Source organism: Vigna angularis, chromosome 11 (genome assembly GCF_016808095.1).
Source record: "Vigna angularis cultivar LongXiaoDou No.4 chromosome 11, ASM1680809v1, whole genome shotgun sequence".
NCBI lineage: Eukaryota > Viridiplantae > Streptophyta > Magnoliopsida > Fabales > Fabaceae > Vigna > Vigna angularis.
In genome coordinates, this window is record NC_068980.1 from 25,472,303 (window position 1) to 25,486,129 (window position 13,827).

The window sequence follows — 13,827 nt, forward strand, 5'->3', positions numbered from 1 at the left end:
TTATTAACGTATAAAGTTTTTATGATTGTATTCAAATAGATACCAAAATAAATAAATTATTTAATGAGGGTATGAAAGTAACTGCTTAACTTTTCAATCCATTATTGAAAGAGAGATGAATGCAAGTGAGAAGGACTGAAGAAAAAATTGGATACGGCAAAGGAAAGGCTAAGAAAGGACAATGAAAAAAATTGTATGGCTTGGGATTTCTCTGTCTTTATGATGGAGTTGGAAATAGACTGTAGCTCGTATTAATGTTTCTGTTATTGTAGTTAATGCTTCTAAGAGCATTATTTTGTCTTTTAGAATTATTTGAGATTAGGGTTTTCTGTTTTCTGTTAAGGATTTTAATTTTTCTTGATAACTTTCTTATTCTTACTGAAACCCTATATATAAAGGGTTTCAGTGTGTTGTCAAAGGTAAGAGAAGTGATACTCAGTTTAACAGTTTTATTCTATCAATAAAAGTAATAATAAAAGTGTTTTTATTACCTCTGTCACCGCGCTCCTTCTTCCCTGCAACTAGACCCTTGCTTCTGCTCATCCATCGCTGTTACAAGTGTCGCTAGAGTTCCATGGTGGGTTCTCCCTTTTCTTCTTTCTCTCTCTCACGAGCAGCATAAGCTGGACTCCACCAACTCTCTGACGCAAGGAAGCTTCTAGTGGAGTTTTCGTTTTAGGCCCTTGGACCTGAGTGCTTTGGGCCTCAGTTGTTGGGCTTCTATTTTTAATATGGTACCAGAGCAGGTCCTGTACCTGTTCTGCCCCTGTTTCTGCTGTGCTTAAATCTTTCTTGTTTTTCTTAGTGATAATCTTTTCTTGTCTTTCTTGCTGTTATGGAAAATATGGACCAATCCAACAACCCTTCTAGCCCTTTTTATCTCCATCCAGGAGAGAATCCAGGCACCTCCCTTATTTCTCAGATTCTTAATGAATTCAACTACACATCTTGGAGCAGAAATATGAGAAGAGCCCTCCTTTCCAAGAACAAGCTAAAATTCATAGATGGAGGGATCAAGAAACCTCTAAGGATGACCCCCTTTTTGATTCTTGGGAAAGAAGCAACATGATGGTATTGTCTTGGATCATCAAGACTCTTTCTGCCCAAATAGCAGAAAGTGTTATATATGTGGAAGATGCTCAAGAACTATGGGAAGAATTAAAAGAAAGGTTCTATAAAGGAAACTACTTTAAATTTTCAGATTTGCTCCAAGAAATCCACTCTATTAAACAAGGAGAAAGGAGTGTAAGTCAGTATTTTACTGATCTAAAGATCTTGTGGGAAGAACTAGAATTTCTCAAACCTATCCCAAGTTGTAGCTGCAAGATTCCCTACAGTTGTGAATTGTCTAAAATTTCTCATAAGTACAGAGAAATGGAACACATTATTTGTTTCCTGAAGGGCCTAAATGATTGTTATAATACTGTGAGGACACAAATATTATTGATGGAGCCTCTACCTAACATCAATCGTGTATTTTCTCTCATTATGCAGCAAGAAAGACAGAAAAAACATGACTCTGGCTTCACCAATCAAAGTGATATTAAGGTACTTGCCAACACCACTGAAAAACAGAATCTGTGGAGGAATGACCAGAATTGGAAAGGTCATAGACGTGGATCTGCATCTCACGGCCAGGGAAGAGGGAGAGGAAGAAACCCAAATTATGGGAAACAATGTTCCCGTTGCCATAAGATGAACCATACAGTTGATGAATGTTATTCTAAACATGGATATCCACCATGGTACAAGAAAAATGACAATAATAGTCAGAGTAATATGGGACAAAGTGAATGGGGTTCTGCCAATGCTTGCTCTACATCTATTGTCTCACTGATCAGTCAACAAAATCCTACTCAGAGTTCTGTTCAGAGTTCTTTCACTCCAGAACAAATGCAAAAATTATTACAAATGCTTGAAAAGGTGGACAGTCCTTCTCACAGTGTCAGCCAAATACACAAAGATACTGCAGATAACAAACAAGGTATGTTCTCATGGATTATTGATACAGGGGCCACTGATCATGTGACCCATGACAAGAATCAATTCATAACATTCAATAAAATCAAGCCAATATCTTTTAGAATGCCAAACAATTCCATTGTTACTGCATATTATGCAGGGACTGTACAATTTTCCAATGAATTGATAATCTTTAATGTTTTATATATACCTGAATTTAATTTCAATCTCATATCTGTCCAAAGTCTAACTAGAGATATAAATTGCACACTAACTTTTTCCTCTAAGATGTGTCAAATTCAGGACAGCTCTACATTGAGGATGATTGGATGTGCTAATGTGTACAAGGGGCTTTACTACCTGCAATCTTTTGGAAAGAACCAGACACCCAGTTTTGTTTTCTCATATGAGCATGTAAATATAAATTTGTGGCACTATAGGCTAGGCCATCCTGGACACAAAACTGTTGAAAGAATATGCAAGATTTTTCCTTATGTTCAAACTACTTATGATAATGCTTGTGACATTTGCCATTATGCTAAGCAACACAGATTGCCATTTCTTAAGAATAATTCTATGTCTGCTAATTGCTTTGATTTAATACACTGTGATATATGGGGTCCTATTTCCATCCCATCTATCCATGGGCATAGATACTTTCTCACTATTGTTGATGATTGTAGTAGGCATACTTGGGCTTTTCTCATGCATAATAAGAGTTAGGGAACTTCTACAAGCTTTTATCATAAAAATTAAGACCCAATTTAATAAAACTGTCAAAATAGTTAGAACTGACAATGGCCCTGAATTCAACTGTTCCAGCATATATGATTCATATGGGATTGAACATCAAAGAAGTTGTGTTGAAACTCCACAACAAAATTGTGTTGTGGAATGTAAGCACCAACACATATTAAATGTTACCCGTAGTTTGATTTTTCAGTCTAACATTCCCTATGCTTATTGGTCTTATGCCTTGTCTCATAGTATATTTTTGATAAATAGACTTCCTTCTTCTGTTATTAAAAATAAAACCCCCTATGATATATTACATGGTAATTCTCCTACTTATCTTGACCTAAAGGTTTTTGGTTGCTTGTGTTTTGCTTCTACTTTGGAAAGTAATAGAAATAAACTTGACTCTAGAGCTAGAAAGGGTATATTTCTGGGCTAAAAAAATGGTGTTAAAGGATATATTGTTCTTGATATTAATACTAGGGAAATCTTCATTAGTAGAAATGTTATCTTTTATGAAGACATTTTTTCCTATAAGAGTGAGCAAAGTAATAAAGATAACAACAATGACAGTGAAGACAAGATGTTTTTCCTTGATAATTTACCCTATAGCCGTAGAGGGGACTTGGTTGAGGATAGAGGAAACAGTGAAAGGCCAGCTGAGAGCACTAGTACCACTGCTGAAGGCAATAATCTAATAGAAGAGGCACAAGAAATGAATCAGAGAAGATCTAGCAGAACAAGAAAGACCCCTAAATACTTAAAGGATTACATACATCAAACTGATCAGCTCTCATCTGCATCCTTGTGTGTCAAAAATGGTTTGAAAACTCCTTATCCTATCACTAATTTTTTATCTTATGAGTCTTTGTCCAAGAAACATTTAAGGTACACTCTTGCCATGACTGCTGACAAAGAACCCAGTTCCTATGAGGAGGCTAGGGACAGTCCTGAATGGACTGATGCTATGCGAAAAGAAATCAAGGCACTATAAGACAATTCTACCTGGGTTTTGACTCAACTTCCCCCTGGAAAGAAACCCATTGGATGTAGATGGGTTTACAAAGTAAAGCACAAAGCTGATGGTGTAGAAAGGTATAAAGCCCGGCTGGTAGCCAAGGGCTACACCCAACAGGAGGGGATAGACTACTTGGATACTTTTTCCCCTGTTGCAAAACTTACTTCTGTTAGGCTGTTACTTGCTCTTGCTGCCTCAAGAAATTGGTTTTTACATCAACTTGATGTAGACAATGCTTTCTTGCATGGAGATTTAAAAGAAGATGTTTACATGGATCTTCCACCTGGATTAAACACTAACACCAAGGGACAAGTCTGTAAATTGACTAAATCTTTATACGGGCTGAAACAGGCTAGTAGACAATGGTTTGAAAAGTTATCTACCTTTCTTATTTCTGCTAACTATGTTCAATCTAAATCTGATCACTCTCTTTTTGTCAAGAAAACCTCTACAGATTTCACAGCTTTACTTGTATATGTAGATGACATTGTCTTAACAGGAAATTCAATGAATGAGATCACTCAAATAAAGGCCCTCTTACATCGATAGTTCCAGATAAAAGATCTAGGAGAACTCAAGTACTTTATGGGATTTGAGGTTGCTAGATCTAAAAAGGGGATACATCTCTGCCAAAGAAAGTATGCCCTTGACATCCTTGAAGAAACAGGAATGTTGGGAAGCAAACCATGCTCTACACCCTTTTTGAGCAACACAAACTCATTATATAAAACAGAGAATTATATGGATAATCCTAGTGCCTATCGCAGATTAATAGCGAAGCTTTTCTATTTGACTAATACTAGGCCTGACTTGTGTTTTACTGTTAACTTATTAAGTCAGTTTATGCAGGAGCCTACTAATTATCACTATCAAGCCTTGCAACATATTTTAAGATATGTCAAATCCAGCCCTTTAGAAGGACTCTTCTTTGCAGCTGACTCTGACATACAGATTAAAGGGTTCAGTGTTTCGGATTGGGCCACTTGCCCTAACACAAGAAGGTCAACTATTGGTTATTGTGTTTTCCCAGGATCCTCAGTGGTTTCATGGAGGTCAAAGAAACAAAGTATTGTATTAAGATCATCTACTGAAGCAGAGTATCGTGCTCTTGCTGCCACTATTTGTGAGATGCAGTGGCTTCACTACCTCCTACAAGACCTTCAAATTCAGCCCACTTCTATTGTTGTCCTCTACTGCGACAGCAACTCCGCCAAACACATTGCCCACAACCAGAGTTTCCATGAGCGAACCAAGCACTTGAGTTGGAATGCCACGTGGTTCGTGAGAAGATTCAAGCCAAATTTCTACGCCTTCTTCCCATTCGATCAGAAGAGCAGCTAGCTGATGTGTTCACCAAATTCCCTCACCGAACGCATTTCAAATCTATCATCCCCAAGCTTGGATTAGTGAACATCCATTATCCAGCTTGAGGGGAGAGTATTAATGTTTATGTTATTGTAGTTAATGCTCCTAAGAGCATTATTTTGTCTTTTAGAGTTATTTGAGATTAGGGTTTTCTGTTTTCTGTTAGGGACTTTAATTTTTCTTGATAACTTTCTTGTTCTTACCGAAACCCTATATATACGGGTTCTAGTGTGTTGTCAAAGGTAAGAGAAGTGATACTCAGTTCAACAGTTTTATTCTATCAATAAAAGTAATAATAAAAGTGTTTTTCTTACCTCTGTCACCGCGCTCCTTCTTCCCTGCAACTGGACCCTTGCTTCTGTTCATCCATTGCTGCTACAAGTGCCGCTGGAGTTCCATGGCGGGTTCTCCCTTTTCTTCTTTCTCTCTCTCATGAGCAACACAAGCTGGACTCCACCAACTCTCTGACGCAAGGAAGCTTCTAGTGGAGTTTTCGTTTTAGGCCCTTGGACCTGAGTGCTTTGGGCCTCAGTTATTGGGCTTCTATTTTTAATATCTCGGATTATAAAATAATTTTTCCGAGTTCATTACAGATGCATATATATATTTTAATGTTTTTTCATTAATAAGATTTAAATAAATCTCTCAATTGTATGAGGAATTTTTATAGGGAAGATACGCTATGAATGATGTACGAGTTTCTTAAGAAATTTTACAACACTTTTAATGTAAAATGAACTTTAAGATTCAATTTATGGATTTTTTTTCATTTTTTTTATATGTTATTCAATTTTATTTATATTATTTAACGTAGAATTTTCAACTCATTTAGATTTATAACCATTTCTCTCTTAAATATGAGTTGAATTTTTTCATAGGTTTTCACCACAATAGAAAATGATTATCTTTATTTATACTTATCTTAACTGCTTCCCTTTTAATCCCTTTCCTTTTTAATCTATTTGTTGTTGGATCTTTATTATTAAAAAACATATTTGTTTTTAATCATCAAGACTAACTTCACTTTATTACCAAAGTTTATTGTCTTGATTCTTCTTATAACTTATGTCATATAACTAATGTCATAGAGTCTTAATATTAGAGGTATTTCAAACTGTTCAGATTTTGAATAGGTTTATAACTCTTGATTCTTTTCAGACTGGTGTCATAGAGTCCTTATACTTCGGTTTTACAAAGGTCTGAAGCCAAAAGTGTGAACCAAATTTCAAAAATGCCTTTAAAAATTTTATTTTTAATTATTTCAAGAAGCTTTAGGTAGCAGTTCTTAGTAAAACTAATGTCATAAAGTAGTTAGTGCTTTAGTTAAGAAAATGACCGATACAATATGCGTTCGGAGGGTTAAAAAAGGGAAAATTTACAAACTCATGTACAATTTCTTCTTTGGTTTTCTTCTTCATTGCTTGCGAACCTGCGTTGCTCCATTACTCTGAATATCGTGGTCATTGCCTCTAACATCGCCATTAATGTTTGAACTCGTTGTTACTAGTTTTTCTTTCGTGAAGGTGTTTCTCCGCAAGGAGCTTTTCTTTCTTCGTTTGTTATCTTTTTTGGTCGTTTTTAAGTTTGTTTATGTTCTTGAGACTAATATGTTGTTTGTATTTGTGTCGAGGTATTGTTTGTTTTTGTGAGATTTTTTTTTGTTCAAAACGCAAGTTATTGCATCATTTTTCATTGTTGTCCACCTTTTATGCTCTCTGGTTCCTATTATTATGTTTAAAATTTACTTTTTAATATGACCATATAATTTTATATAATTTTGTAATAAGTTGTTCATTTTTTGTATGTTTGATATGTGATTAATTGTATGCTTAAATATATTGTTGTACTGAATTAACATAGTTTCTTGTTTTGAAGAAATATATTTTTTAAAAATGAATATAAAAGGAGATGGTAATAATTGTTACATCCCATTTTAACAATATAAAACTACAAAAATAAAAGCTACAAAGATGATAACTTACAACAAACTTGAGATTTCACGAGAAGAAAAGTCTACACCTTGAGAACAAAAAAAAACTATCTATATCGCTGCTTCACCCTCAACCCCTACAATAAGACAACTGGAAAGATGTCCTCCCTAAGCTCACACCCATTAAGGTGATCATTGCAAAAGTGAAAACATCAGACAAACAAAAACAAAAGTAAGGGTAAGCTAGTATGAACAAAATATCACATAATATTTAATTTTCAAATTATAAATTACACATTTTAGAATCACACAACGACCACAGACTTGACTCATTTGAATATACTATGAATGTCGAGCTATAACATGTTCTACCCTTTGTGTGGTGAAACAACTGACCCCTTAGCTATCACACAAGGTTAGTCCGTTAAAACACCCTTTGCCAGATGGAGAAAGGCCCCAAGGCTGGGACCATGGTGGGTTCTGCACTTGTGTGGTGGAACAACTGACCCACTCAAAGCTATCACACAAGGTTAACACTTTAACTTGCCCTTTTCCAACTAAATAAAGGCCCTTAGGCTAGGACCTCTTGCTGCTCTCACGACATGACTTATCACTCTCTACTTGAGCACGAATGATTATTAAAGTGTTAGGATAACCCATTAGAACTAAGCTTCTTACATTCATAATAGCAACACTTGAAACTACAAATAAGGAATTCCTCCTTGGAACTCTTTTCCATAACTTTATTTAGCAAAATAAAGGGAGGTAAAGAGGGTGTTTTGTACAAGGTAGCCCCTCTACTTATTGTTTTGTCAAAGTCAAATTTTATATGCTAACCAATTTGATAAATTTGAATTGCCTCCTAATATTGAGTCTTTTTTTGCAGGATTATGAAGATGTGTTTTCAATAAGGGTTCCTGATGGTTTGCCACCTTTAAGAGGAATTGAGCATTAAATTGATCTCATTTGGGGAGCTTCTTTTTCAAATAGGCCAACTTATATAGAAGCAACCCACAAGAGACCAAAGAGATTGAAAATAAATTGACAGAATTGATGAATAAAGGTTGGTTAGATAGCATGAGTCCATGTATTTCACATGTGATTCTAGTGCCCAAAAAGGATGGTTCATGGAGGATGTGTTTTGATTGTAAGGCCATAAACAACATCACCATCAAGTATAGGCATCCAATTCCCAGGTTAGATGAACTTTTTGATGAATTTTATGGTGCATGTATGTTTTCTAAAATTGATCTTAAAAGTAACTATAATCAAATTAGGATTAGAGAAGGTGGTGAATGAAAAATTATCTTTAAAACAAAATATAACTTATATGAGTGGTTGGTTATGCATCTCGATTTGACTAATGCACTTAGTACTTTTACTTTTATGAGGTTAATGTTTGTCAAAACTTAATTTTGTTTGAGTAAATAAAATTTATTTTCAAAAATTTCAAAGTAATAATAATAATAAACTAAATAAATATAAAATTAAAAAATATAAATAAATTAAATAAAATGGTCGTGATAGGAAATGGTATGGTGAATATAAAATGCGGAGGATTGTGGCACCTTTTTTTCTTTTTCGTCTTTTATATTCTCTTTGTTTAATTTTTCTCAAGTGAACTTCAATCATTCTCCAAATTGAACCAATGAAGGCTACCGACATTTATTTTAATTTTTTTTTTCCTTTTTAAAGAAGGAATTGGAAGGCCTCCAAGGGAGAGTTTCTTTCTCCCTTCATTCTCTTCACGGATCTCCTCTCAAAGACTTCCTTTCAAACAAAAATTTATTAGATCTTCCTTTTCAGGCCTCTTTCTTATGATTTTTTCTAACCGTGCACGAGACCAACCTTAACGTTCATCTAAATTAGTATGATAACCCCTTACCTCCTCATATATTTTGTGATTGTTTTCACTTGGTTTTATTTTATCTCTTAGCATCGTAATTATTCACTGCACACACTTTATCACTATACTCTTTATTTTATTACTACGCTTCTTTTTAAGATTTATTTTAAATTGTTATTTTATTTCATTTAATTACCTGTGTAAATATTATTAAAACAAATTAATATATATATATATATAAGATTGCAAAAATGGTTTGTAATGTTTCTAGTATTTAATATCTTTGTTAATAACCAACTAATGTTTCTTTATTTTTTAAATATTATTGTTATTCTCAAAAAAATAAAAATAAAAAGACAAAAATAAAAATCATAAAAAATGAAAATTATAAAATTACAAAAAAATGATTTTCTAATATTTTAAAAAGGATATAAGTAGAGCTGTCAAAACGGATCACCTGGCCGGCTCACCATGGATTGGCTGACTCATTTATTTAATATCTTTGGTGAGTAATCACTGACTTACTTAATTATAATTTTTTTTAAATAAAAAAAATTACAAATTTTCTATAATTTAAATCTAAACAAATTTCACTCCCAACATGGGTGTTTAACTAATTTTGAGAATAAGGAACTTAAATAATTTTTTCAAGCAAAAAAAATAATAAATATTTTTTTATAAAATTAAATTTTAATAAAATAAAATTAGGTAGGTGGGTTGGTGGGCCAACCTGGCCCATGGGTTAAACCCGCATGAGTCGGGTTTAAATGACCTGGGTTGAAATCTGACCCACATAAAAAATACAAATTTTTCAAACCCAACCCAGCCCGAACCCGTGGTGGGCCGGGTTGGCTCGTGGGTTGTGACCCATTTTGACAGCTCTAGATATAAGCACTCGTGCGATCACCCGCACTCTCAATCTAAAAAAATTAAATAACGGTGTGAGTACATGTGCGATCGTATGCATCAGTCCAATACTCATTACCCTCAATTCCTTAATCTTGCTGAATAATTAAATAATGATCGGCCGCATCAGCTTAGAAAATATAGTATTATAGTAGATAGATGTTTTAAAATAATGAGATCAATTATTTTATTTTAAAATAAGTCGATAATATAAATATAATTTCTTACACTTGTTTCATTACTTAAAACATAATTTATCTCTCTAGAACTCGTTCTCTAAACTCTCTCTATCTTCTCTTTAAGTTTTCTTACTCCTTGGGTTTGACGATTAGGAAGTTCTTAGGAGATCACTACTGAGTAGTCTTCAATATCTACAATAGGGCAAGTAAGTTTCTATCATTTTTTTCCTTTTATCTTCAGTCCATGATCATGCATTGAAATTTGTTTTTACATGTATCAAAAGTTTGTCTTCCTTAATTCTTGGTCAATTTGAGGTTCTAAGATTTTATTCCAATCATCAATCGGTCAATTGTAGGCTTTTCTAGAGTTCTTTGAGTGGAAGCAATGATCAGGTATTCTTAGAGCCATAATAATTCTTCCTAAGGTAAGGGAAACTAATTTGTCTTTCATATATGCAATAAGAAGTTTTAAATTTGTTATTGATGATGTGTTAGGTAGTTAAATGATAACTTGCATGTTCTAAATTAAGTAAATAGTTATTGTTGCGTTTTATGATGAAAGCTTGAGAAGTTATTTATGTATGAATTGTTGTGTAATTGAATGTATTATGGAATGAATATGTTGTTGAGGCGAAATTGTATGAATGATGATTGTTGTGAAAATAGAAGATTGAATTACTAATTGTGGCTTAAATTGATGAGTGTTGGAATGTCAATTTTTGGAATAATGAGTTTTAAAGAGGAACCTGAAGTTTGATAAGGGTTATAAGGTCTGGCATAACTGGTTTATGTCCTTAAATGGTTATAGTATGAAGTTAGATTGAAAGAAAGAAATTGAGTTCATTTTATACTTGTTTTAGGGTGAAATTTGAGGTTTTTATAGGTGAGATTTTTAGGATATGGTTGGTTGTGAGAAACAAAAGTTTAGGGACTGTTTTGAAGTTATTTCAGACTTATTGGAGCTTTAAAACAAGTAAAATATGGTGTATTATGTAGTAGAGAGTTTGTGAGGGTGTAATTGTACGATTTTGGTCCAAATAAGGAGTTTTGGGTAATGATTTTTTAAAGGAGTATATTTAGGAAGAATTATAGGGTTTGGAGTGAGTTGTTATGTCTATTCAAACTGGTTTGGACCCTTAACCTCTAAAGATTTGGTTTAGAAATAATATATTTGGTTTTAAGAAGCTTAAAGAGATGATTTTGAGTTTGGAGTAGCAAATTGGACTTATAGTGATGTTTCCAGAGGTTTCTTAGTGTATATATAGGGTCCTAAGAGGTAGTAGAAGTTGGGGGTAGAGTGTTCAAATTCAGAAAAAAAAGAGACAGCTCTCGGGTTTCAGGGCGTTGACTGCCAATTTTGGGGCGCCTGAGTTATCCAAAAACCCGAGGCAATACACGTTTATGGCACCGGTTATTACAACAACCAAAGCCTAAAGTGCCAGAAGACGTGTGGCAGTGTGATGTTCAGTGTGTTGCAGGTGTTGCAGAGGCCTTCTGCCTCGGTTCTCCACACACCCGAAGCAGTATCCCCATTTCAAAAAGTTGTCAGCACAAAAGACAGGCGGGCAGGTGGACGTTTATGCTTTGGTTCACAATGTAATCGAGGTTGTTGCTGGTTTATGCTTCGGTTCATTGTGCAACCGAGGCGTATAAGTTGGACATAATTACATGACTGCCACCGCATTTTTATAGGCATCGTTTTTGTCTAAACTGATGTCTATTATACGAGTTTAAAAGCCAATTTTGTAGTAGTGACAATAGACTGAAAATGTTTTGGTTTTTGTTTACTCTAACAATCTCAACCTCGCTTTAATCGTGCACCACTAAGATGAACTGAAACTATATCAAAAGAACAAAATAGGAAAGCCGGGGAGGACCACTTCCACTCTAGCAATTGCAACTTTGTCTGTGTTTATGTCTCTCTCCTCTCTCAACACTTCTTTGTGTCTCTTCTCTTTCACATGTTTGTCTCCTAATACCTCTTAACTAAATTTGAAAATTAAGTAAATAATTTCCTGCTATTTTGTTTCGGAGGTGAGGGTGCAGGGTGAGAGCGCAGAGGTATGAAGAAATGGTGGAGTTTGAGAAAGTGGAGAGAAAAATTTTTTTCACCAGAGAGAGGTTTTCAGAGGAGGAGGAGAAAGGTGTGGAAGAGTGAGGAAAATGCAGAGTAATGCCACGTAATAAAAACCTGTACAGCTCATCCAAGTTTCGCTAGGTAGGCAACTCTGTCGTTAATTATTTTAACGTTGTAAGCAAAAAGGACTAACGTGAACCGTTTTTAAAAATATAGAACGATGATGAACTTTTGAAAAAAGAAATGACAACTTTGAACACACCTTACGAATCGAGAGACCAAAATAGACATTAAACCAATAAAATACTTATGTCTTATGAATGACTTATTTAAAGATTGTTCTGGTATTGGTCATATGTAATTATTTATGAGATCTAATAATATTCAAGGAATTAATTAAGAGTAGTAATGAATCTAAAAATACTCAATGAGATTAACGCAATAAATATTGGCATTATACTTTGCAAGATTAACTTACTTAACAAAACTAATTTGATGATTGAGATTTAACCGCTAAAGTACGTTCTTTTCCTCTTTATTCTGAGTGTGATTAAATGGTACTGTAATTGTAAGAAAAAAACATGACTCGTGAACGTACAAAGTATTAATGAAAGAGTTGTACTGATGTAAAAAAAAACATAATGTTCATCACAGTTGGATACCATTAAATTCTGTCAGTTGAACTAATGCAGTAGGTTTCATGTCTCATGTCCCTGTCGGCAAAGCTTTCCATTTTACAAGGAATTTTCAAAATGGTTTGGTTTTTTACTTCTGTAATATTTCATACCAAATGTATATATATATATATATATATATATATATATATATATATATATATATATATATATATATCATTTAAAAAAATAAGTTCGAAGCTCACAAAAAAAGTTCTTTTTTAATTACACTTTATTATTTTATATTAACTCAAAAACCGCCAAAATATGAATTTTCTTCACTTAATCAAATATTTACAAATCTTTTACTTTAACTATTTTAGAATTAAATATATTTTTATTTTAAAACTATTTCTTTTTTAAATTTAATTATAGAATATTTCATCCATACACTTTATAAAAATTATATAAAACATTTTCTAACAATTTTTGTTTTCATATAACAAATAGGAAACTAAGAATGTCTTATATGATTTTGTCTAACATTTTCTAATAATTAATCTTCACTGTCTTTTATTGAAATAATGTCTTATATGATTTTTAGAGAAACTAAGAAAATAAAAGGTATATTTAATTTTTTTATTTTATTTTAGAATTTATAATTGTTCACTTGATACATTTTGTTAAATTTTAAAAGTGAATCAATATTTTATGTTAAATGTTTTTTCCGTGTTAAACACGTTTTATGTTATTATTTGAGTAGTCTATATGGTTTTGTTCTCGCTTTAATGTTGAAATAACTCGAAAATATTAGAAGGATTTGAGTAATTGTGGAAATTTTTTTGTCAAAAGTTCGTTTAACAACTTTAATTATAAATAATTATAAAAATAAATATAAATAATTTTTACAATTTAATTATGGATATTTTTATTTATTTTGGTAAATTATGTTTATTTATTTAGTTTTAAAAAATAGTTAAATTGAAAAAGAAACAGTTATATTTTTAAAAACCTGTTAAATTTAAATAAAACAATAATTTAAAGAATAAATTTGAAAAAAAAGTGAACATAAAAAAGAGAACCCCTTAGATATAGATATAAGTTAAATTTAAAAACATCTGTTAAATTTAAATAAAACAATAATTTAAAGAATAAAGTTGAAAAAAGAGTGAACCTAAAAAAAGAGAATCCTTTT

At 32.8% G+C, this 13,827-nt stretch overlaps 1 protein-coding gene across 1 annotated transcript; it reads left to right on the forward strand.

Annotated features, from left to right (window-relative positions):
• Positions 1–4,300: 4,300 nt before the first annotated feature.
• Positions 4,301–5,056, forward strand: LOC108332587 (uncharacterized mitochondrial protein AtMg00810-like). The gene has a single exon (XM_017567909.1). The coding sequence runs from the start codon at positions 4,301–4,303 to the stop codon at positions 5,054–5,056; it is 756 nt and encodes a 251-aa protein (XP_017423398.1).
• Positions 5,057–13,827: the final 8,771 nt, after the last annotated feature.

Bases quoted from the DNA above. Each gene is read 5' to 3' on its own strand.
- LOC108332587 (XM_017567909.1), top strand. From the start codon at position 4,301: ATGGGATTTGAGGTTGCTAGATCTAAAAAGGGGATACATCTCTGCCAA.